Source organism: Trichoplusia ni, chromosome 14 (genome assembly GCF_003590095.1).
Source record: "Trichoplusia ni isolate ovarian cell line Hi5 chromosome 14, tn1, whole genome shotgun sequence".
NCBI classification, from domain to species: domain Eukaryota; kingdom Metazoa; phylum Arthropoda; class Insecta; order Lepidoptera; family Noctuidae; genus Trichoplusia; species Trichoplusia ni.
The window spans coordinates 9779722-9806015 of record NC_039491.1 but is presented as its reverse complement, the minus strand read 5'-3'; the positions used below and the strand labels follow the sequence as shown (position 1 = coordinate 9806015).

General features: G+C 36.0%; 2 protein-coding genes across 3 annotated transcripts in view; one reads left to right on the top strand and one right to left on the bottom strand.

Moving 5' to 3' along the window:
- LOC113500493 (katanin p60 ATPase-containing subunit A1-like) overlaps nt 1-4617 on the top strand; it is a 10724-nt gene extending 6107 nt beyond the window's left edge. For both annotated transcript variants that reach the window (XM_026881316.1, XM_026881315.1), the window contains exons 5-9: nt 410-552; nt 1336-1445; nt 1754-1880; nt 2223-2354; nt 2716-4617. In XM_026881316.1, coding sequence (XP_026737117.1) covers nt 410-552; nt 1336-1445; nt 1754-1880; nt 2223-2354; nt 2716-2782 — 579 coding nt within the window. In that variant the 3' untranslated portion in view covers nt 2783-4617. The remainder of the gene's footprint in view (nt 1-409; nt 553-1335; nt 1446-1753; nt 1881-2222; nt 2355-2715) is intronic.
- On the bottom strand, nt 4458-26294 carry LOC113500492 (V-type proton ATPase 116 kDa subunit a-like). The gene is made up of 13 exons (XM_026881314.1): nt 25900-26294; nt 17145-17312; nt 14776-15102; nt 10602-10778; nt 10020-10232; nt 9498-9648; nt 8798-9171; nt 8478-8587; nt 8260-8387; nt 7841-8058; nt 7126-7297; nt 6666-6834; nt 4458-6397 (listed from the first exon to the last, which is right to left on the bottom strand). Exons 1-13 carry the CDS (start codon nt 26014-26016, stop codon nt 6268-6270), a joined length of 2454 nt encoding a protein of 817 aa, XP_026737115.1. The 5' UTR covers nt 26017-26294; the 3' UTR covers nt 4458-6267.

The following is a 26294-nucleotide window of genomic DNA, read 5'->3' as shown; positions in this document are numbered from 1 at the left end:
GGGTAAGGAATCATTGTTGGAAGAAAATAGGCCTCCATTTGTTTTGTCATGTCAAATTTACTTTCACCTGCTAATGCCGATTACTACTTAGAATAAGTTGAGTTGTAGATTTGAAATCAGACGTTTTCTATTACACAAAAAAGCTGTAGAATATTTACAAAAAAATAATTACAAGTTTCTGAAAGGATGTTGAGCTAAAACCAACAATAGCCGAGTCAAACGTCTGCCACGGACTGCTTCGTGTCGCGGGTTCGATTCCCGTTAAGGACAAGCATTTGTGTGATCCTCGATTGCTCGTCCTGAGTCTTGGTCTCTTTGTGCATGTGACTTGCCTGTTTCTGAAATCCCCCGCGAAGCAGGATTAAATTCCTTGGTCTTTTATAATTTATCTTCCTCCTCATAATTTCAGGCTGCATTCTACGCGCCCAGCACCATCTTCCTGGACGAGGTGGACTCGCTGTGCGCGGTCCGCGGCGCTGACTCTGAACACGAAGCCTCACGCAGGTTCAAGGCGGAACTTCTCATACAGATGGACGGACTGGCAGCGGCATTGTAAGTCAACTCCGAACTATGTACTTGAAAATCGGTTCAAGTGAGATAATTGAAAAATTCGTGTCATGAATTGACACGAAATCATTCATTCTGCGACTAGGATACATCATCCCTTTTACAAGTCTTTTTTTTGAGTGGATATTTTCTATTTGATATCCCTGAAAAAAAATGTAATGTCACCTGGCGACATTGTAACCAAATTTTGCAAAATATGATAAGTCGTTTAACGTGTAGGCGGACTATTTTGTCTAGTGGCCCTGACTGCTATACTAGAGGTCATGGGTTCGATTTTCACCCAGGAACAATGTTTGAGTGTTAACCTGGTGTAACCTGATAACAACACAATTATAAATTATACTAGGTTGTTCTTAAATATTCTAGATAATAAAAAATAGGTCTTTATTGTATATTAGTTGTTGAATCATCCGTAACTTCTACTACTTTGTTTGATTATTAGGTCTTGGTCAAGTAATCAGTGAGTAAACATATTGGAAAATTAAATGGCTTTTATAGAACCTCTGGATATATTGCGTAGGTTTGGTGCTGTAATTACGTTTCCTTATTAAGTTTGAGAATAGAGCAAAACGGGTAAAGTTACTGCAGTTTAAGCAAAGGTTTAGCGAGACTCGTCTTTGTCTATTAACTTACTACTAAATGAACATCCTAAAAATTTATTTTATAAAATAAAGTTTGGATAACGCATCTTTACAAATATCATTGAAGCTATTCTCCTCAATATTCTTATAGCTTTTCCATGATCTCTTCATTTTTTTTTTGTTGAAGTCATCGAGACAAGATAATAATGGTGTTAGCGGCCACCAACCACCCGTGGGACATCGACGAGGCTTTCAGAAGGCGGTTCGAGAAGAGGATCTATGTCGGACTACCTGATGGTAATGCTGCAACTAAGATTAAATTTAGATTTCCGTTCCCTAGACGCAAATGTGATCGTCGAATTATTATAAGGCCATATGTCATCGTGCCTAATTTCGACTAGAACTATCTAAGAACTATGACTGTAGGTCAATTATAATAAAGATTAACAATATATAGGTATTCATGTCGAGACAGAAGGTTTCATTGCCTGAGTCTCTATCAGTTCGCCAAAAGAAGATGCAGAAATAAAAAACTTAGATGCTTAGGCCAAATTTAGGATAGATTACAAAAAAAAAAATAGGTAAAATCATAAGAAACTTTTCAGAGCCAACTAGAGTAAAACTCCTGAAGCTGTGCCTGCGTGAAGTGGTTTTACAAGACGAGGTGAACCTGAAGGATGTGGCTCTCAAGCTGGAGGGCTACAGCGGCTCCGACATCAGCAACCTTTGCAGGTGAGGAACTAACAACATGGTGAAAGACTTTGGTGCTTTTTGCTGCTTTTTTTTTTTACTTTCCTGTGTCTGTAACCAAGTTTAGTCACTCCCCGGTAGCCGATTGAGCTGAAATTTTGCATCACGATATTGTATCGTCACGATTGCGTGACCATATAATTCAGATGACATGATGCTGGAGATAAACACTGACTACATGAGTTTCTTATTGAAATCAGTTTTCAGCTCTCAAGTCTACACAACTGGGCCAATTTTTTAGCTTGTTTGATATGTTCAGACAAGCAGGTACTGTGAAGCCTAAGATAGACAGCAAGCTAAACTGTTTGTTTTTCCTTTATCCAGGGATGCCGCAATGATGACGATGCGTCGTAAGATTGCCGGCAAGAGTCCGGACGAGATTCGGAAGCTCAACCGCTCCGAATTAGAGGCCCCTGTTACCAACGAAGACCTGCAAGTTGCCATCGACAAGACCAGGTACACTATCTGCTTAATTGCTGCTAATAATATCTGTTTAAATATCTGCTTAATTGTAAGGAATCATTTGCTTTAAATAAGTAAAGATGCAATTTTTTTTTACATGAGTTATTTATTTTCCGTCTGTTCGTTTTTGTCGTCGGCATATATGTATTGTCGATGGTAATATATTGCAGGCTCATCTACGAGCCTTTAGCGTCGATTCAAATGTTTTTTAACTGTTTGATTTTCTATAGCTAATTATCTGTACGACCTGCCACCTCGTTCCTTTGGCTCAATTAAGTACTCCAGTTAGGTCCGAAACTAGCCGCACGATCCCTTTCAACGCGTGAAGAAATCTTTATAAATTATTTGTACGCAGGCGAACAGTGTCGGAGGCCGACGTCACCCGCTACAACAACTGGATGCAGAAGCACGGCTGCTCCTAGCGCCGCGCGCGGGCGCTCCGTGCGCTTCTGCACAGACTGCGCAACGGTTAACAAAGCCCGACATTCGCACCAGTGATCAACTCCACTGAATTAGTTTGACGAATTATTCAAAAAAATATCTGGTTTCGGAAGTCCCGTAGTTTTGGTTTCTGACTCATCAGATGATGTTTCCAAGCCGCCTGCTAGAAAGCGAGTTCTTGACATTGGAATTTCGCATCTGATACTTTTTAGGTCTTTTTATCATTCATAAACTTTTTTCATCTTTTATCCCAGCTTTTAGAACTAAAGGAATTTTGTACACTGCGGTATTTTTATCTAAAAATCTTAGCAATGTGTAGTGCATTATAAAATTTTTGGTAACCTTCCAACTAAGCGCACGACGCTAGTGCTAAGAATGGATTTACTAAAATTTTAAATAGATAATTAGTTGCTTCATCATACAATAATTTAACTAAAGCTATCAAACAAACTACGGGACGAAACAACTCGTCAGACAAAAAAGAGGACGAATATACTTTTTTTGATGATTCATGTCAACCTAATACAGTCGGCGTTTAAGTTTCTATAGACTTGAAAATTGGACTGATTTTGGTGAACTTTTTAAATATGAAGTGAAAATTAAATGTATATTAAGATTGATATAGAATTGCATCGGTACTCCAAAGCGTTTGTAGCTTTGGGCTGCGTGTATATTAATAGCTAGCAATTTTGTGAAGTAGTGTCGGGTTAGGATTGCGCTCTCTGCATGGAGTACTCAACAAATGGAGTGTTCACCCATATTCCCAATATTACCAGGTGAGCTTACTATAGCTGTTCGGGAAACACTCCATCTGTTGACTAATCCGTGGTACATTGGCAAGAACATTACTCTGTTGAATTAATGTTACCATCAATCTTATAAAACGTTATTTTCTCGTTTTATTACCAGTTTTACGACGTCTGCTGCTATCTTACGAATATCTGACGTCACTGCGAGAAACTTGTATTAATTTAACAGAGTGAAGTAATGAAAATTAGTCTTTTATACACGACCAATGTAAGTTTTAGACAAATAGATTAATAACCTTGAAAAAATCGTAAAACGGCTATTTAATGTTGTGGACATTAATTTATTATTGTTTGCGAGATTAAGTTTTTTATTTACTTTTTTTTAAACGTCACTGATTACGAAAACATAGTACAGTCAGAAAAAAGTGTATGATCACTGTCAGGTTTACAAAAAATATCGACACAGTCGCATGCAGCTGGTATTATTGGGGCTAGGAGACGAAAGACTTTTAAAATGGCTGAATATCAGATTTGTAACGACAGCACAACATTCAAAGATGTCAATCTGACTTTGATCACCTACTTTCCTTTCTGACCGTACCTACGTTAGCTTCATAATATATTGTCGTGTAGCTTCATTTTATACTATTTACTCCCAATAAACTCTCATTATTCTTAGTTTTAGTTTTTAATTTATTAAATTAAATTGTATCGGATATATATTTAATTTAAACGATATGGCTTTGGTTACGATCTGATTTGTCTAATTAATGGTTAACATAACCTAAGATCATTATTAGGTATTTGAAAAAGAATCGATTTGATGATTAATGTTAGGTTCGTGGAATCGATTTCGACTGTTTTATTCGCTTGGATTTAGGAGATTGTCGTTGTAATAAAATAACAATAATGGTCAAAAACTGTTTATTGAGGAATGGCGTAAAAATAGTGTTGTTTATAAATTGTCTGTCTGCGTAAATATTTGAGTGTACTTGTAGCCGTACCGTGCCGTTGGGTAACGTGTGGATCATTAAACGATTTTAATAAAGCTCTTATATAAACTTTGTTACCGTAGAGTTTGATTTTATTCATTCTTGATATGTCTCATAATATGCTAAGGCCACGAATTGGTCCGTATATTAATAACGAAATAATAAAAATAACTAACAAGAAAAATATAATATTGAAAATATCTGATCATTAAAATAAATTATTTGATAAAACACTTTGACAAATGAAAGTTTATGTCAAAATGTTTTGTTTTTTTTTTAATATAATTAAAATTAGGTCATATATCTTTCTGATTTTTAACAAAAATGACTAATTAAAGAGAGATGTACTCACTAGCCAACTAAACTAAATTTGTGATATTTTGTAATTATTTTTAATGATATTTGATTTTATTGTTGCGTACTAATGTTTACATCTCTCTTAAAATATAATTTCATAATATATTACTACTCATGCACTTTGACTAAATTACAAGATGGAACATTCCTTATAATATTTAAAGTGTGAATACTTAATAATTCGCTAGTTTTGAAGGCACTATCATAATATTTACACGAGAAACGATTGCTCAACAAACATGCGATAAAATTGAAAAAAGAAAACATATCTTTGGCTAAAAATATAATAATAATAATAATTGTCGATTACACGCGCTCACATTGTCTTATGGCACAACTGTTTATAATTTAATAGTCTACGTGTCATGTGTCTGTTTTAATCTTCCCTTGAACCACTTGTGAACTAATTAAATCTTGGAACTAAAGATAATACTTGCCTCCGTCCGCCGAACACATCCCGCGCCTCATAAACAAACATTCCTTATTTTTACTACAAAACATTATTACGTCAATAAAAATAAAATATATTCGACAGCGCGAGTGCGTGTAAAACGGTCCAATAATGACTTAACAAACAAAAATATATCTTATTTCGCTTACCCTAAAGTTAAATATTTAATGAACGTTGTTGTGAGTTATAACATAATGCGAATACTATCACAACTTTGCTTTCATATACACGTCACATACGATGTCTTTTATTCTGATTTTGTACTAAAAGACTCCGAAAATACAAAATTTCGGATAAGCTAGTGATTCTATTCATAGTCACACACTATTTGAAGGCAAAAACAACATTTTAAATTAACTATTGCCACCAAATTGTACGTTTTCTAAACTCTCTGTAAATAATTTATAAAATTTAATGTATGCACTCTAGTCACAATTCTGAAATCTAGCAACAAATTCAGAATGCTACTAAATCTAATTTCTAGGTAATCTTAATTTTTCTTTGTACGTAAATTATATTCGAAAACATTTTTAAAAGCTATAAATAGATGTCTAGTGGCAGTCGCGTTGGAATTCAAACGATTTAAATCGAGTCGGACTTATCCGAGTGAATTTTCTGGCGTTTTACTTATCGATTAGATTTGTTTTCCTTATATGACATATCGGTTTATGTTCATTATGACATTCCAGCGATGAAAACATTCAGACGTTCTGTTTTAAATTCGTAGTACGATGATTTAGATATCATTTTTATAATATCGATTATTTTCGTTCATCTCAAAATCGATTCCGATCGATAACTTCTCGATTCTTTTCGATTAAGCTAATCCCTCGCGACTGTCACTCTCCACGTCACCAGCGTAGCGCGTTTACCTCATCTAGGTAAGGCCTTATCTATTATCCTAATTAGTCTTGTGGTCACTCGGGCGGACCCCCGTTGGTTTCCGCAGCTTTGCGCTCATCATCCTCGTTCTCTAAGATGTCCGTGAAGCAGAACGGTGCGAATGCATACCCTTGGCCTTCGTAGAATTTGCTCATGAATTCCACCCTGGAAATAAAAGTTGGGTTACTGTTATTATGAGTAGAGGGCGCCACTTATCTACTAAATTATTTTACACAGAAAAAAAACGTTTTTTTTAAGATTTCTGAATGTGAACATCTAAGTTTAATATGACGTTCTGACTCTTATGACCCAAAATTTTCATTATATCAGGACCCTTAGTAACCCTTAATAACCCCTTAACTGATATATCGTTCTCACCAACCATATTTTCTTGTTTTCTTGGAATGTCGAGAGGATAATACAATAAGCTTACCAGTGCAATCGCAGCGTATGCAGGAAAGCGGACAGGCCCTCCATGAGCACCAGTATGGCGAGCGTGAAGAAGGCCCACACTGCGAATATCACGTACAGCTTGATGGACGTCACGCCCGGCTCGCCCATGCCCATGCGCAGCACGCGCTGCCATAGCACCGCTGATAACTCTGCAGATAGAAACAAATTAATTTATAGTTTCCCAAAATTAACGACAGGAACTTAATGCGGCCGTTTTTTGCCCAACCTGAAGTATTGTCTGGTTGATAAATCCGCAGAACTCAATTATAATTTTATTTTTGTCTTAAGGCTTTTTTTCTCCAGTTTCTTTGTTTCTCTCTTTGGTTTCCATTTATCGTCGGCTAAAATGACTAAAATACTTCCAGTGGCTATTAAAATAATGCGACCTATTGACCGCGCAGGTCTCCTTTTAAAATATCTAAAAACCCAATATGACTCACGTGCATGCGCCAGCGAGAGCGCCCACAGCCGCAGATAGGACGCGGTGTGCGACACGGCGCCCAGCACGTACTCGATGGTGTGTATGCACTGCGTGATGAGCTCCTCCGCCATGCCGCCGTCGTGACCCTCCTTCTCAGCCACTTCACCCGTCTCCACGCCTTGCTGGTATTGCTGCGGACAAACCGATTATGTTGCGTTTATTTCTTTTAAACGACTCCCACTCTAAGGAAATTAATCCTGGTGTCGCGGAGTTTACACAAACATAGAATTCACATGCACAAAGATACCCAGACTCAGAACAAGCATTTGTGGATCACACAAACGCTTGTTCTACGCGGGGGTCGAACCCGCGACACGTCGCGCACAGTGGGTTTGGCGTGATGACCTCAACCATTCGACTATACGTGCAGTCAAAGATTGTATTTATCTGATCAGGTCGAAAGAGTACATTTGGAACAGAAGACGTATTCTCATTTTAATTGACCCGTTTTTGGTTGTTGCTGTAAATAATTCTTCATACGATGAAACATGAGTTTCAGTTTCAGAGTTTTACTTATTTATGGTATTAGCTCCTTAAGCCAGTCTAAATCTCTCCTCCAAACTGTATTTTTGTTTAAATACCAGTTTTCCCTATGTGTGCTCGTAAATCTTCAAGCTAGTTTCGTCCACCAAAATTCTATTAAAGTAATTTACATAAATATCCTCTATCCTTACCTTCTGTTTCTTCGCCATCACCACCTTATAGACTGGCTTGCCGAACAACATGACCGGTATGCAGAGGAAGGCGATTGCTAAGAACGCCTTCTGAAGCTGTGCCTGTCCATCATACATCATGGCTTTGCACGGAGGCTTGTCTTCAGCGTTCTTTAATAACATCATGTTGATAAAGATAATCAGTACTGATGGGGCGCATGATGTGCCGAGAGCATCGTCTGAAAAAAAAAAATTTAATAATTTACCTTTATTTAGGACCTTTTTAAAAGTTTAGTTAAAAACTTTATCTGCCGTGTACGTATTGATTTAATTGTATTTCAAACAGCGAATCCGGCGTCTTCACACCATTCTCAAGCTCTATAATTTGATTACCTACAGATTATCTCAGGTTTAAAGCCATGTAGTTAAAAATAGCTTACCCGTTGCCACAGCAGAATACATAGTCCACTTCATGAACATCAGCAGACATAGATACCAAAACAGCAGCAAAAGGAACAAAATCTGCGGTATGTACTGAAGAAATATCATCTCTGGCTTCCTGAAGAAGCTGTGGAACAAAAACAACGTTAATTATAACGCCATTACTACGAACTCGAAATATACTACATATTCTAGTTTCTATGAATACAGTAATTACTTGAAGTTTACCACACTCATTGTTACACCGAACGCCATATGGATCACGCCGAATATTATGGACAATTTCATCTTGAATGAATTTAAGAATATTATGTTGTTTGATGCGAACTGGAAACAGAAAATAAAAATCCTTATAATATGTTGACAAGAATTTTGAAATCAATTTCATAACGATATAAGGAGAAGAAGTGAATTTCCGAAAGATTCTGTATTCTTCAAACAAGCATCTACCGCACTGAGGAATCAAATCCACATGTCGCGGAAGTTTACACAAAAATTTAAGTCACACGCACTAATAGCGTTGCGTAATATTCTTACCTGCCAAGCAGGGTCCAATCCAAACGGATAAGGCGTCTGTGTATAAGCAGTTTTAGGATCCAATTCAAGCATAGAGTGGTTTTTCAGAACTCCATCAGGATACACATTTCTCCAACTTGTTCCAAATATATTGAGGGATTTCGAAAACATGTCATTGTATATCAAGCCAGTATATATAGAGAATATTCCCATTAGCAATATTATATAGCGGCCGCCAAAGAAAATGTTCCAGATTTCATTGTCCGTTTTGATCTTGGTGAATCTTTTCTCGTAAATGACTAGGATGGCGGCGAAGGCAGTCATGAGGATCCCATGGCCGACGTCTCCAAACATCACGGCGAATAGGAACGGGAATGTTATGATCGTGTATAAGGCTGGAACAAGTGAAGATCGAGATTAAGACTTATTCCCAGTAAATAGGAATGCTTTTCCCTTTTTACTTTATTAAAGTTTGTAATAGAAAAATTAGTAAATCTGAAAAACTAATTACCTAAGCTGGAATGCCAAGATTGATTTTGTTTTCTTTTTTTTTCTTTAATGAATAATGTGTGTGAAGCATATAGTTTACTTTTATGTAATTTCTAAGTTCATGATCTGTTATCTGTTTCTGTACCAAATGAATAAAATAAAATAGAATAGACTGAACAATTTCCAGTTGGGAAGATCAAGAAAGTAATGTATTATGGGTATGTTAAATTACCTGGATTGACTTCTCTGTAGCTGGCTATTCCATAGGAGTCAATGAGGTTCTGAAAGCCTCTGGTGAACTTGTTGGTTCTGTTAAATGTCGGCGGGATTTCGTGTGTCGGGACGTAGTGCAGGATCGAGGGAATTGGACTTCCACTTGCTTTCTGTAAATATTTTGAAAATTGAGAATTATGAATCAAATGGCAAATGGCGGAGACCGTTGAATCCTTTTTCTGTACCCAACAGGGCCCATGATTACTAAAAATTTTAATTATTTGACATTAACACTGTTGAGCGCAGTATTAGGTAAAATGTAGAAGTTCTTGACTATTTCAAAAAAGGGTCTTTATTATCATCACTTACTTCAAAGAGGACTAGGTTGTCAATTCCATCTTTTTTATGTTTGTTAACAAAGGACTTTGGACGAGATGAACCAACTTCATCAAGTTGGCTTCGAAGTTTTTTATTCGATGAGGTCGTATTTATTTATTATTTTATTTTGTTGTTGAAACAATATTATAAGATATTAACATACCACTCCATTCTCCAATGCCTTCTGCACCGTACTCAAGTCTCCCCGAGGCACCCAGCACTCAGCGATCAGGCACTTCTTGACGATGTCCATACTGAACATGTTCAGCGTGTGGTATATGGCCTTCTCCTTCCTTACAGCCACCATCCAGGTACTGATGTCGCGAGCAATGTTCGTTAGGACTAAACGTCTGTGGTTCTCTGTTTGTTCTAACACCTGAAATGTTTAAAATTTTTTATGAGGATCGTCTGGCAGATCAAAATTTTGATGTATTTTGATTATTGCATTCGCTTATTTTTTCTTTAGAAATAAATATTCGATTATTTTGCTGAACTACAGGTAATTGATCGAAATCCAATACGATTCTGATTCATTGAATTTATTAAAAAAAGATATTGTAGTTGGTGCAAGTAATGTTAATATTAGTAGACGGATTTACCACAGTATGAATGAAAACCTAGTGGGTAGTTCTTAAAGAAATTTGTAGTAGTCTTATAGAAAGTTCTTTAAGAAAGTAGCTCTTAAAGAAATTCTCACATTGTTGTTGAATAATAGCCTTTATAACAATACCAATACAGTACATACCAGTTCCAAGTCTTTGATCCTCGATCCGACTCCAGCGAGCATGTCTAACTGATCCTTGTATGTAGCAGGGCAGGGGTAGAGCGTGGCTTTGAAACCGTGACACACTTTCTTCACACGAAGCTTGATCTGTTCTCCGTGGAAGAAGACGACGAACACAGTCTTTTGAAGCTCGTGACCCTGGAACAAAAAAAAGATGTTAAAAAAGATCTTATTGCACTATTGCATAAGTCTTTAAGGTGAGAATAAAGAGATCGTTTTTATTATTGAAACTCTTTGAATAGTACAAAATTGATTAAGCGATTTTCGAGTCTGAGAATATTCAATTTATAAATGAAAAAAAATGTCGTCGATAATATCTCGATCGAAAATATATCGGACTTTTATCAGTCAAAAGTTTTTTTTTCAAGTAGGCCGTTTTCCAGGCTTTTTAAAAGTCAGAAGTCCTTCCTATGGAAAAGAATCGGCAAGAAATTTCACAAAGTTTTTAAGTGCCATAGTCTTTTCTGAACTGTCAGAGTAGTTGCACACAATTCGGCTATCCTTAGAGATGTTTAAAGAAAAGTAGAGGTCCGATTCACCTAACCAGCTATTTACATAAAAAGAGTTTCCTAACAGATTTTATTGCATTTCAATGCAACCGCAAAATCACAGCTATCGATCGAATGCGGTATTTAGTTTACCTGTTTGGATGAATCGACCATGAATCATACCAACATTTATCATAGTTTTCTGAGATTTGGCTCAAATATATCATGATGAGCCACCGTCTTCATGTCTGTGTAAACTAGCTCAACTGGAGACTTAAATATTTACTAAAAGTGTAAATTATGGCCACATTACAGAGTTCTAAAATTATAATTATCACGTTTTCGGGCACTCGTTTGTGACTGGGAGAATTGCGGTTCGTTCAATCCTGTTAAGTCAAGCTAGTCAAAAATGGAAGAGTTGAGCGACCTTTCGTGTAGAAACTGATTTATTCACGTCTTCGTTTTAAGTTACATATTCCAGCGATTATATTCCAAGAACATTGTAGTAATGGGTCGTCTAGAAAAATCAATATGAGCCTTGGGGTTAACGACCCGGTCCACTTGTTGTTTCCCTCATATAAAATACTGAGGGGGTGTTACTGCAGCTTTTGTTGCGTTTAGTGCCTCGTTAGTTCTATATTTTCACGCCTTTAATGCTTGAAGGGGGATGCAGGGGTTTATTTTGTCGTCTAGGTTCTTAGTAAAATACTCTTGGTTTAATAAAGAGTTATCGAAGTGCTACCAGTGATTAAAAACCGCAGATAGTAATAATGCAAATGAAAACGCAAAGTTTTCAACAAACGAATTGATAATAGGGACCTTTTATGGCGAAATGAATTAAAAAAACTACCACGAAACAAAAAGAAAAAAGATCTACTTACAGATAACTCAATAACAAGTTCGAAAACCATGTCAGAAAGTAATTATAAAACCACAAATGAGTTTTTGATCACAGTCATTTGTTTCGAACATTACCTCGATGTAGAAATACGAGTACATTTAAAAGTAAATCCTTGTAGGCATGTGCGTGTTTATAGGCTTACGTGTGTACCTCCAATGTTTCATGATCATATCATACAAGTAATATGAAAAGATTGTGATGGGTCAGCGGAATAATGGTATTGTGGGGAATTGGTGGAAGGCTAGAACATTCAACGGAGATTTTAGGCTTTAGTAATTATTTTAAAAATATTTTTCCCTTTTTGACGCTAGAACTAGGTACCCCAGAAGAAAACTACCAGATTTAGACCAGGTATTTTTGAATGCTTCCAAACGTGTATAAAGCCTTCAAGTATAAGGGGGTCAAAAGCTTTACTTGTATTTAAATCTAACTGTTTAACTGAGGATAAAAACGAGAGAAAGATATTCGACACACACAAGATATAGTAAATCAACCTTGAGACAATTTTGGGCCAGAAACTGATCGTCAAATGTGGTCATAGAAACCACGACTACTGTATCAAGTAGAATACAAGGTTAGGAAGAATATCAGTGCAAAACTAACCGCAGACGCCCGCGCAACGCCCGCAACTGGTCTGTATAGTCAACTACAGACCAAAAGTAACGACTCCCGCTCTTAAGAAAGTAATCATTGTGTCGGGGGTTTCACAAACATTTGTACAGGCTCTCTATTTCAATGAGGTGACACGACTGATGAGAAGTGTATCTGCAGTGGAAATAAAATTGTCTGTATTGAAATATCTTCTTAACTTCCTTATGTTTCAAAGGCAAGCTTTGCAGTATCAAATGGCAGATGCTACCTACGAGACTTTCTTGTTGTTACGCGGGATGAAGACATATACGATGGTGATGATAGAGCATGACATTCAACCTTTTCCATTGTTTGTTCCAGTGTTAAGCATTACAAGTGAAACGCGTTGGACTGTACGATATATACATTATTATTAGATTAGAAACACCATAACAAAAGATAAAACACAAGATTTACTGGTCATTCGTGCCATAATGTTCTACTCGGCCGTCAGAATGGTTCATTTTCAACAGAAATAGATAATTTGCTATTTATTCTTGGGATATTGGCAGCCGATATATTTCGTTAACGGCATACATTATGAGGATAGACTTATCTGCTTCTACCTGAGATTTTCTTCTTTTATAAACTACTGCGTTTCACAAACAGTTAACCGGTTGTGTGTTGTACTTCTCGTTTCCATAGATTCATCAGATAGATGCCTAGTAATACTTAAAATAATGTTTAGTTAGCTTTTTCATAAAATATAATAATAACATTTTTTTTTCTTCAGCGGTCGAATAAAAAGTCACTTAGATGTAAATCCAACGCTATCCAGGTAGCTCTAAAAAAATTCATCGAAATCAGTCATTCGTGAGGAGGTAAAAAAGACATACACCCACAAGTTTTAGCCGGGAAAATATTAATGTGATCGTGTTATTAATAGATTTTCTATCAAAAGATTGGCATACAATCCTAATGTCTTACGGAGGTGGATTAAAGTTCAAAATCTTTAGTACGATGTGGACAAAAGTTTTTTGACCGTTTAACTTACTTAAAGTTAAAAAAATGTTTCTTTATAGTTACTTCAATAATTAAATAGCTTCTATTCCAATCGGGTATTTGACCTGAGGACTAATTAATATTTATAATAAGTACCAGTCTAGTAGTACAGTCAGATTTGTGTTTAATATTAAATGTTTGTCCGTGACAATAATAGGGGACCATCTGACCTTTAACATTTGATATTTTGAAATTTATCAAATAATCAAGTTCCCTTCTGTTGTGGCTTTTACATACTAAAGGATATATCTTGTTTTGCTAACGGCAGTTTTCTTTATCAATCGACGGATTTGAGTGCTAGAGATAGAATTTTGACCTTATCGTCAATACAACTTTGACATAGTAAACAAACAAATGAAAAAATAAAAATACCTATACTAGTATCGTAATTGTGGTCTTATCCATGGATAGACTGAAATTTAAAAAGTCCTTTAGTCAAAAGTTTAAACAGTAGCGAAGGTAAAAAAAACGGTAGCGTTTGTGCTTGGGTCACATAAGAATCGAAATAGTTGAGGTCGAAATATTTTTACTCGATAACGTTCCAAAAGATATTATAGGTACTGCTTTCATTGACAAAACATTCATACATGATAAAAATCGAACATTTATACGTAAATACCATGTCCCATGTGAGTCGCGAAGCCAGCTTTGTGAACTAAAGCTAAATATGTTTTGTGCGTAGGTTTGCCACAAAGTTCAAGGGTAACACCCTTGAACCTGATTTGAACCCGCGACATTTAATCCCAACAGTTTAGTACAAATCAATATACTTAATAGAAGCAATCATTTTTGAAAATTATAGGTTGCTACCCTACTACTACATTATGAATCTTCCAAGAACGAATACTTATTTTTACTTTGTAAAACATGTAGTCTTATACCGAAAAACATGCGGCTTTTTGAATGTCAGAAATCGAAACTCCAGCTAAAATTATATGAGTTCGAACAAGTTCGCTTTTAATGGTAAATAAGTAATAACTTTGCCAGAAAGGCTTTTACTAATGCATCTGATACATCAAATCAATCAAACAAATAAAAGTACCATCGATGCAAATTGCAATTCCTAATTTTCAAAAGTGTTTTGGGTCAAAATTAATATCTAACAGCTTCTTACCGTAATAGGATCCTTAAGTGGCTCGTCAATTTGGGCTTGCTTAAAGAATATATTTCCATGCGATATTCTCCACAGCATCTTCTCGAAGGCCGGTATCCTCGCCGTCGTCACCACTCCCGCAATAAACCCCAGATGCCCAAGCACTGCATCGTTGTTGTAAATTTGCACTGAAGCGGAAATCTTCCGTTGAGCGCTGTGGTCTTGGAAGAAGGTCTGCATTTTCTCTATCAAAGTCCTCAATTCTATAAGCGATAGATAATCGCTTTTCAAATTGCGTGCGTTACGAGTGATCTCTTGGATTTCCGATTCTATGAAATCGATTCTTTCCTGAAAATTAGAAATATGAAATGTAAATATTTTAGGGTTTTACCAAGTTCTTAGAATTTCGTTTTTCGTTCATTGCTCTCTGTTACTGCCCACTTGATTAAAATACCTTCTATTTCAATTAACCTTGTTATTCAATTAGCCATAAGAAATTGTTTGAATGTTTTTTGTGAAGGTTGTGTGTACATGTCGTGTATTTTTTTAGATTTTCTATTCTTATTTATTTAAATGGTTTAGATTGTAGTGGATTGTTGCTTCTTTATAGGGTTTCATGTTGTCCGTAACGGATTTTATATAACACTTCCTACGTATTATGAATGCAATCAATACTTTACAAGTAGTTATGGGACTTCCACTTAAACATCGTCGGCGATATCGTGTTAGGACTCTATATTCTATCTTGAACCGATTTAGAAGTTAATGATGACACTTGAGCAGAGACGAGCATTTATCACAGTGGATGAAATAAAAGTCAGTACAATTACAAAATCAGTACCCAGCTGTTTATTTAAAAGGTGGAAGACATGGTAAAATTACTGCTCCTTTCTAATCTTCGTCAAAATGTATCTACTCATTATTTGTGTATGCGAAAATTTTCGATAAAAACTATTATTTGTAAAATTACCTACAGAACTTCAAATCCTCATTACTCCTCAAGAGATCTTCATTCAAACATTCATACTATGTCTTAAAACATACTTCAAACTTCCACACTTCCAAATCATCTCAGTTGCTAACCTACAAGTGGACCAACGGGCACTTGTATCCATCCAGGGGCCTATTACCACATCCTGGGGAAGTGACGAGAGGCACACAAGGAGTGTGATGTCATGTGCTCTCATAAATAACAATAACGCTGTCCTGGCTCGCTGGCAAGTATCCTGTGCGAGGGACCTAATTGGTGTGACCTTCATGGTAATTATACTAGTGATACTAGTTGGTACTGGGTTAAAATTTATTTGGACGTTGTTGGTGATATGTGGTAATGTACTTGTACTGCCAATGTTGGTTTACTGGTGTTTTGGAACGAATGATTCTCGTTTTTTTTTTTTAGTTTTGGGTGGTTGGTCGGTTTGCTGACCTTGGAGTCTTAGCCATAACTACTTTAGTACTTGATCGTTAAGTTCATAGTGGCTCACAGCGACTTCATATATATTTTGGCTGGCACGTCAAGTGTGTAGATACAATGGTATTATATGTTGTATTCTATAAAGTAAACGGAAAGTGTATTGACCATTGAATATTGTTTTGGCGATCACTAGTTTCTAGGCCAGATTAGGCATTTTTTGGAATTTTAACTATGATAGATGCATATTTTAATAGATTCTATGCATTTATTGATCTGGTCATAATACGTGCAATAAATCCAGATCTTACACATTTTTACAAAAAATACATAACCTACTAAATCTATTATTTGCTATTTTACATTTTTTTTCGTCTGTTTATACCCTCATTCGAACCTATATGTGTAACATGGTCTGGTAATAATCGTGGAACAGATGTTCATCGTCGTTTGTGTGCGTAAGCGGGATTTATAGTGTTGCCCGTCCATCTCACATCTCTATTAATTCAGCTAATGATATCCGGATGTTACGGTATATGTTTTACATTCTTCTACGGACTATTAACCAGTTGTATTATTTGAAGAGGATGTTATAATCAAATTTAATACAATTTTATGGACTTCCATTATTAATTTTTATGGACGAAAAAATTTTTTTTTTTGTTGCTGGATTGTTCTAATAATCATGTGACTTATTCATTAGGACCAATTAAATCTAATTTTCAGTTCACATTCAGCTTAAAATTTTCCACTCATGGGTTTATTCGTATTTTCCATTTCCTTTATCATCAATCCTATCCTAAGACCATCAATTTTGTCACTGTAACTCAACTTGCGAATACAACTTGCAATTTCTGTTTTCGTAAAAGCAAAGTTTAAATCACTTATGAGTATGACCAGAAAGAGGCCTATGTCCAGTAGTCACTGAGACGGGCTGATGATTTTGATGACGATAATGAAGTTTAAATCATCATCTTACTTCTAAGATATTAATCTCCCGAGGGCTCAGACTGCAGCGGTCTGGTTTGGGCGGCGGCGGTGGCTCGGGCAGCTCGCCCTCCACCCACCGCAGCTTGCGTTCCATCTCGCTGCAGCGCCGCACTTCGCTCACGTAGCGACGCTGGAAGTCGTTGACGTGAGGGTTTAACTGGGGACAAGAAATTAATGTTAACCTTTTGTAATCTTTAAAATAATTTTGATAATGAACATCGAGATAGAGAGTGAACTAGTTCTGAAATGAAATCTGTAATCTCCATCCTGTAGAGCAAGAGTAGTTTAATGCTTAATTGAGATAAGTATTTTTCTATAGTCAGATGATTGATGATGCAAGGAGGTGCGAGGATGTAGGGGTGGGATGCTTTGTGGCAAATTTGAACATTCTGAGTAGGCAGGGAGTATACTGTAAGTTTTAACTTCCTTGCGAGTGTCGACAACTCGCAGAGGTTTTTGATTATTGTTCTTTTTGATCATGTTGCCTTGGAATATTCATAGCTTCAAGTTCCAAAAGTACCTTCACACGTTCCTGAGAAGAAGTCACCTTCCAAACAGAAAGACGGACGAGCAAGGATGTGATCCATTGAATGTTCCATTTTTTCCTGAGTTACAGAACCCTACATTCGCTAGTATTCCTACAACGGGGAATTTAAAATAGGTCTTTGGAAGTACAAACAGTTGAGTATGGGGGTAAGTGAATAACATGCTTACGTATAATAATTTAAGGTTCATAATTCGAAAGACTACTCTAGCTACGGTCTCAAAAGTAAAATCAATGCTTCACGTTACAAGGCTATGAGCAGAAACGTTATACCAGTTATCACATTGCACTTACCACAGGTCCTAGTCTTTAATCAAGTTACAGGCTTCAAGTTATAAGCGGCATTCATTCTTTTGATGGAACTGTCCTATCATCACATTCAAGGTATGGTATTTATGGTTGAGGATTAGGATTATAAATCGTTGGCAGTGATAGTATTGATTGCAGTGCGATAACGGCAAAGCTTTTTTTATGCTGGGCAAATTTTATAATGGCTTCCGCTTTGGGTTGAACGGAAGGCAGTGTCAGGCTCCTCCTGACTAAAACCCACCCATGTTCCTTCTTTTGCCAATTGTGTACCGGGGCCATGGTAACCCTTTCGGAGAATCCTATTGCGAAGACAGGAAAGGGGAAGATATAGGCGGAGGTTTTAATTCAAGACTGTGTATAAATTTCCTAAGATAAAAAAAGGCAAGGATTTAAGTCGTGCAACATAAAAGTACTTGTAACTTGAAAGTGAAAGAGGGATACACTAATTTAAAGACTAAAGATATTCTACTAAGGAAAAAAGGAAAATAAATTATCTGTTAACCAAAACGATAAACTGCCTAATATCGTGAAACCGAATATTCAGGCGATCAATTACAATTTATCATCGTTTTATTGGCTGCCCCGCCCGCGAACATAACTAGGGTGGTACTCGTAAATGTTACGTGTATTATGAGAATAGACTCCTCCCGTTTTACGACCACTCATCTTTATATCGAGTGTCTTATGTTTCTGATAATACGACCCCAAGAGGTAATGGTTCTTTTATTGTTTCATTTTTGTTTCGTTCGTGAATTCATTTTTAAACCACAGTTGTGATTATGGACTCCGGTTCCACGCCATTAATGCAACGCCATCTAGTCTCTAACTAAAGCTTGGATTACAAGTACTAGAAAATTAGAAAACATAGTAGTAGTATATATTTCTAAAATTTCGAAATGCTTACACCGGACAAATTCTAGTGCTCATCATACAAACGTTCGAATCGGGCCCACGACCCAATCCAGTTAATAAGTCGCCCAATCTCGATAAACACGTATGAATCAATCTTTGTTAAATATACAATATGAATCCACGAAAGTTAATAAAATAACCTTTTAAATTAATTTAAAATACACAATTTTTGTCTTTTACGGGTTTCCATTTTCAACCTATGAGTCCACCTAGATAGACAATCTCCACCTAGATAATTAAGTCCTTATTAGGTACCATACAGGTCCTCAGGCGTGTTTGAAATTAAATCAAGAGACTTAAACAAGCATTGTTCCTGCCTCGGTTGTCATAATATCCTATATCCTTATAAATGCTATCTTGTTTTCTTATCCGATTCATGGATAATTATGACACAAGCGGTCGCTGTTCAGTAGCTGGTTACGAAACTTTCTAGAGCAATGATTTATACACTACGCAACTTGTGTTCAAGTAAAGAGCACAAAAAGATTATGGCGGCAACAGAAATACATCATCATCTGTAGAAACAACTGTCTAGCTATTTCGATTCATGAGACGCAGCCAGGTGAAGGACAGACATACAGAAAGCGGAACTTGAGTAATAGAGATTTCGTTTTTTTGGGTTCAGATCCTAACAAAAAAGCAAAGCTACGTTGGTTCTCCCAAAGCAAGACTTGTCATTCAAATAACTATTTTATGTTGAAGAAGATTTTTTTTTCGTCAAAAATTCTCTTCTATTTGACGTTGCGTTTTTCTGGATCAAAGTCATAAACATATTTTAGAATTGAAACAATTAATAGATATATTAAAGAAACACTTAAACAGCATGTGAAAAACATTATGAAAAAAAAACCTGAAAGATTATATTATTTTGAATCGAATTTTTTACTGTTCTATTAGCAATTTGCCTAAAGCATTCATTAAATGTATGTGGTTTCGAGCATTTAATAACTCCAAATGTCCGCGTTTCATCACAATCCTTGTTCTATTTTAGAGCATTTAATTAATGTGCCAAATTGTAAGCTCTTGATCAAGCTTCGTAAAACGTGTGACGTAAGAGGTACATAGTCTTTGTTATTTCAATTAAAAACAATAATTCTTGATGCGAACAAGTGGAGGATGCAATTGATGGGTCACGATGGTGTGTGGGACTGTCTTAGGATTATGTCTTTTATATGAAATTGTATTTTATGGATTAAATGATAAGGTTGTTTTCACAGTTGACACGTGTAAATTGAAGATCACTTAGTACGTACGTACTGCACTACGTATGAGAATTTTACAATTGCACATAAGAAAAATTAAAAATCACTAATTACTTCTCAAATATTCGTTTCTAACGTTCCGCTGTCTGTCAATCTGTACGGCCGGCTGTTCTTCAGTTCGTCCGTCTGTTACCATGTAGCACATGATTTGTGATAATACGACAGTAGAAAATCGCAGGTGATGTATATATTTTACCGCTATAACAAGAAATAAATATGAAAATAGAGGTTAAGCAACTGTTATATACTTTTGATAGGTGAACAATAACGCTAAAACCAGCATTATTGTCGATGAGTTAATCACAAGCCTGTACTGTAACAAAAATAAGATATATTGGGACTACAAATAGATAACCAGATATTAATAAAGTAAACAAAACTTAATGCACTCGGACACTAACTAATTGTAGTGTATTGAAGGTCGACCGCAACACAGGTCAGTGAGGGACGTGATAACGACAATTGGAACATATCAATATTATGTCATAGAGTATAATAATCGTATTGTGTTATACAATATATTTTGCAGTACGGCAAAATCGGTCGCTCAAAAAAGTTAGATTTGAACGAGGAAACGATCGAATGTATGAAAATGACAGATCTAAGTCTCGTGCTTATACGTAATGTTATTTCCATACGATTTGTGCTTTAAAAAAAAAACGCTAGCGAGTGTGGTTATGTTACTTTTCAGCCGTTGCTGGTATACCGTTGCATAAAACTTTATTCTTGCAAAAAGGCTAAAATAAGTAGGAAGCGAATATAATGTTTAGCTTTTAAATGTTTTTTGATTTTATCAGGTTTATGGAAAGAAAAAGTGTTTATTTAACAATACTTTACAATTACTTGAGATTTTTGAGTCTAGTAATTGGTATTGGAAACTTTCCTTATGAATAATGAAGAACGTTTCCATTGAACAAGCATTGGACATCATTTTGGACTATGATCTCTATCACAAGAAGCCCTTGTCCTAATGAAGGACAGTGGTAGTCCTGTGCATTGATTACAACTGACAAGTACAGACACAGATCAATAGATATTAATACGTAGTTATACAAGGCATAACAAAAGTTTATTGTCAAGGAGTTTTTAATAAATATGATAATTACTATTTTACTAAAGGGCCAATATCGTATTTGCCTAAACATTTTGACCGCCCATACTTTCGAACAGCTGAAAAATTATAATTGAACCTTTATTTTTTGCCATTTTCTGCACTAGCTTGACATATGTGACATACAACGTATGCATGTCATGTCATTAATCTATACATGAAAAATCGCATTTTAAAATTAAATTTATAATCCGAAATCTTGATCGTGTTCCAAATTCAGATCAATTTTATCCTTAACAATCAAATTATAAAGACACTTCCACAACACCCTGTAAACACCTGACCCAATAACTCGAGCATGTTATACCTGCGGCCATCCTCAATAGAAACGCACTTAACATTATCAGGCACTTATGAGCTCAGACGCAATAGCTAGTTACGTTCACGTCACTCTTCTCAAGTACTCCCACATAAACAACACAGCAAGTGCAATTTCAAGAAGGTTGTATATCGCTTTGGTATAGTTTAATGATTTAAAGCAGGTATAAAGAGGTTAAGAATCACTTTTTTGAAAAGTGACTAACTCCGAAGTTCTCCCATTTCGCGAAACAAAGATAAAATTAGTGTAGGAGAGAAAATATAGGAAGTTTGTTGAAGAAAGACTTTGGAGGGGACTGGCGAGGAGGTGGAGTGAAGTCTTCTTTTTACATCCTTAACAGTCTTGCTTAAGAGGTGATGGAAGAGAACCTTTGTGTTAATCAAACTTAGAAATATGGGAACACTTAGTTGACGTTGTTGAGATGACAAACATATACACGCATAGACTCCATATGTCTAGATAGTTTTGTAAAACATTGTACCAAATTAAGTATTGTACCATGTGACTTAGTAACCAATAAATAAATTCCCTATTAAAGGTTTATGAGTAAATAGAAACATCACTTTATTTATTAGACCCCCTTTCCAACCCATTCAAGTAATAAGTAATTTATTACGTGTCTACACCAGCTGTGGGGTAAAATCGGTAACCTCCGACAAGTAAACTTCCGCAGCCATCACAACTTCATTATATTTATCGATAAAGGGTGTGTTTTGGTATTAGTTTACGTTACGAATGTTGGTCAAAGGAGGCTCTTCGGAAAGTAACGGGTTGTCAGTCAATAGGATACACTAAGATATTGGATGATTTTGAGGAAAATATTTTCGCGTATTTCTAAGTATCCGTCGTTTCTCCGCACGGAGGACTTAAGGACTTGCAGGGAACCTTCAGTCTAACTCGTACTTGATCAGTATTTACTTAAAAAATGCGTACAGAGTAGCAAATATTAAAAAGTGAAAATCCCATGATACGTCATCACTGTAAGATTTAGCTTAGCAAAGTTATACGACATTAGATACCATATGCTACAAAAAGACAAAAAAAACTTTCATTCCAATTCCGTTTGCTGAACCTTGACAGATAGGGCTATAATAAAAATTAATTGAACTGTACCTTGGGGCACAGCAATCAATTGTTAATGAGCCCTCGCAGCCTTCACGAAGACATTTATAAATCAGTAGGAATGCCTGAATTAAATACAAGACTAGTCGGGTGCAATCGATAGTCTGCTGAAAACAAGAGAACTGCAGAAGGTTTTTGTGAATTTACAAAAGAAACAGATCTTGGAAAGTTGAACTGATATTTCACTTTTGCATGTTATCCACTAGCGACGCTTAATCTTTTAGCGATACTACTTAGCCTTAATTATATCCTTAGTCTCTAGTCCTACTGACAATTTTCAGCTCGTTTACGTCAAAAGCCAACACTCAATGGATGGTTGAAGGATGGAAATGACCTGAAAGAAAGCAGGTGATTTTGTCTTGTCATATTCATAAATCCGAGCGTTTTCTATAAACGTGGGCGATTGTCGAAATGTCACTTGAAGGGTCGGTACTTTTCGTTCATGAAAAGTTTGGAATGCCTTTCTATTTGAACTACTGTAGTCCAGTTTATTAGTTAGTGTCACGATTAGGTAATATTATAAAGCATTGTGTTGACTGGAAGTTCTGTCTCTGCCTACTTAATGGAACAGGTCACGAAAAACATGGACACTCCCTCGTTTCGTGCATAATGGTCGGCGAGGCACGCGAAATCAGGGGGGGTCACGTCGGCCTAAATATTATCCAAGCGACGGAAGTATCTTCCGTCTTTGTTTTATGTGACCTAAAATAAGGATTATTAATTCGTTAGCGTTTTTCATTTATTAAGGAATGGGGGAACGAGTTGTGTAACAATTGGGTTACAGTTGTGAGTGAACGTGAGCTACACGAAAGGTTCAAGCCTATATGGCGTTCATGAGTTATGAGTTTTGAATATCTTGGTTTTATTCAGGTCGTTTGTCATCGTAGCGTATTGTTCGAAGCACTGTTCTGCAAGCCCATGATGACTGAAAATTGAAAGGGTGAGTTAAATTTGAGGAAAAAGACTGAGTAATGATGGACTTTACTACAAATCTACCTGATAGTTCTAATCCCTTTATCGTTGTATGCGTCATTCATAGGAATGGATACTATTCTTAGTCCAGAAATATCTGAAACATTTTATGTTGAGAACATTTGATTGTTATATAACGATGATAATATTAGACTTGTATTTGTTTTAAAGGACATGTAAATATCCTCGACAATGCAAGTGGGTAATTATATCATAGTTTTGTTAAAAGTATCCACTTATATATTTGTTTAAAATAAACAGAGATAATAACAGCTAATGGATGAGATATATTCTGTTCTTGTTTAGTAAGTAATTATGATAGCAGTGAAAAAATAAGGATGAAGGTATGTTTTATATGAGTAATATATTTGGGCTTGTCATGTTGTGGGCTACTATGTATCCCTAAGTGACGGTGCAGGAAAATCTCATGATGAACATTTTCTGGTGCGTATCAGAAACACCAATAACTGGCCGCAAACAAATGGCAAATTATGTAAAAACTCTTTTTTTCCTTGATACCTGATCTGACAGTATAACCTGATCGTCACTTACGAGAATAAATACTAAATATTGTGCCCTGATTGATGTAATCCTATTTTCTTTATCAGTATGTATATATATTTGTTCGAAATTGTTATTGTTGCGAAAAATTGCGCGGAAATAGCCTAGTCTAGTAATTTATACTAATATCTAAAACTGAAGAGTTTGTTTGTTTGATTGTTTGTTTGAACACACTAATCTCAGGAACTACTGGTTCAAATTGAAAAAATATTTTTGTATTGAATAAACCATTCATCGAGGAAGGCTTTAGGCTATAAACCATTACGCTGCGTCTAATAGGAGCGAAGATACAATGGAAAATGTGAAAAAAACAGGGCAGGTTTAAATAATAACTTATAATCTTCTACCCACGGGGACGAAGTAGCGGGCAACAGCTAGTAGTCCAAGCCTAGTCTAGTAATAGTCCATAAAATATCAAACTCATATCTTTAACTATTATACTAAATAGAAAAACATACTTGTCTTGTACCTTGTCTATTTCAGTGACGCGAACCTTTAGTAGCAAAGACGCTAATAATACGTTATACAAACACGTTAGAGATATAATCAATTGTGTTGTTAATAAAGTGAAGGACGAGAGGTGTTTTTATTGAATGATTAATAACGAAAATAAATAATAAATGAACTTAGTGTGATATTTAAGATTCAACGGGTAATTTAGATGTAAGAGAATATTAATTCTTCTACAAGAATCTATTCAAATTGTCTCTGACAAAAATTAGATATGCTAAATGAGTATCAGAAAGTGATGTGCAAATGGACGCTTTGCTTAAACAAATACATCTGATACTCCATCTCGTGTAATTTATGTATGTTTTAACATTGACGGGTGAAATATATTGAGGTCGAACGAATTGTTTTAAAAATGTTCAGCCGTTCGAAAGGTCTCCAATAACTATTAAAGAGTTTGTGCACTTCATGACTATTCAGCCCTGCTGAAAACGGGTAGTTATTTCCAAACAACCAGTATTGAAGTATAATAAGCCTTTCCAAAATCGAATCATTATATTATCATCAAATGCAGCAGGTGCGCTCTTAATTATGAACCATCGATGAAATTGCAAAGATTTTTGGCGAACAGCCAGAAGAAAATAAAAAGAAATACATTTTCTACCAAAATATTAAACGCCAGCATTTAGCAGTGAAGTATGTAATGTATGTATGTCTAGATATTTTCGGTCTTCAATATATTCCGATTCGACTCTTTCAACAAGTTTAGTCAGATAGAGTGTGAAACTGAGACTTCCGCGATCATTAAACTTTCCGTTTACAAATTCATTCAATTCGCAAGTTCCTACGAACTAGAATTATAGATGCGTGATGGCGACTATCCTGGCTACAAGCTACATTTTTTGCCAGTTAATCACTTTTTTCTGCTTTGGTCGCTCAAATAAATTGTACTGACAAGTGACAGTCGTGTGGCATGGTGCGGACTTGATCCCCGCGTATGACAAGTGTTATGTGATTCACGAATGCATGTTTAAAATCTGGGTGTTCTTGTGCATGTGACTTGCTGTTTGTGATACCTCCTGCGACACAAGGGTTACAATCCCTAGACTGGAAGTCGTTTTTTTTAATTGTTTACGTCTTCTGCGTTGCAGCATACAGTAGAAGAGATTTGGAGGTACTTACATCCCTGAACTGTGCTATGCCGGCCTCTCCGAGCTCGTACATGGACACGTACGCGGCCTCGGGCTGCACGAACAGCTGGCATAGCACCATCTCCTCACTCCTGAACATCGTCCCCATGTTCACTGATTATCTAGAAGAAAAAAAAATAGGGATGAATAAAAAACATCACTTACAAAAGTCTCTTGGGAGGGCTTTAAAGTTTTTATGGTTAGCTGAATCGGCAGCTGATCGCGGGGTTTTCTGTACTTTTCATTTTACATGCCCGTGGTTTACTGCTTATGTTAAAAACGCTTGGGATTTGTGAGATAGAGTTTTGTTCTATTCTAAAAGACTTCAATCGATCAAAGAGGTTGCTAATGATAAAAACCTTATAAGCATAATCTGAGCCTTTTCTT

What these genes read in the sequence shown, in the direction of transcription:
- LOC113500492 (XM_026881314.1), bottom strand. Translation starts at nt 26,016, where the DNA reads ATGGGGACGATGTTCAGGAGTGAGGAGATGGTGCTATGCCAGCTGTTC. An exon ending in CACTTAAGGATCCTATTACG is followed by an intron (nt 10,779 to 14,775) that starts GTAAGAAGCTGT and finishes TTTTTGTTCCAG; the next exon opens with GGTCACGAGCTTCAAAAGAC. An exon ending in ATGAGTGTGGTAAACTTCAA is followed by an intron (nt 8,388 to 8,477) that starts GTAATTACTGTA and finishes TTTGTTCCACAG; the next exon opens with CTTCTTCAGGAAGCCAGAGA.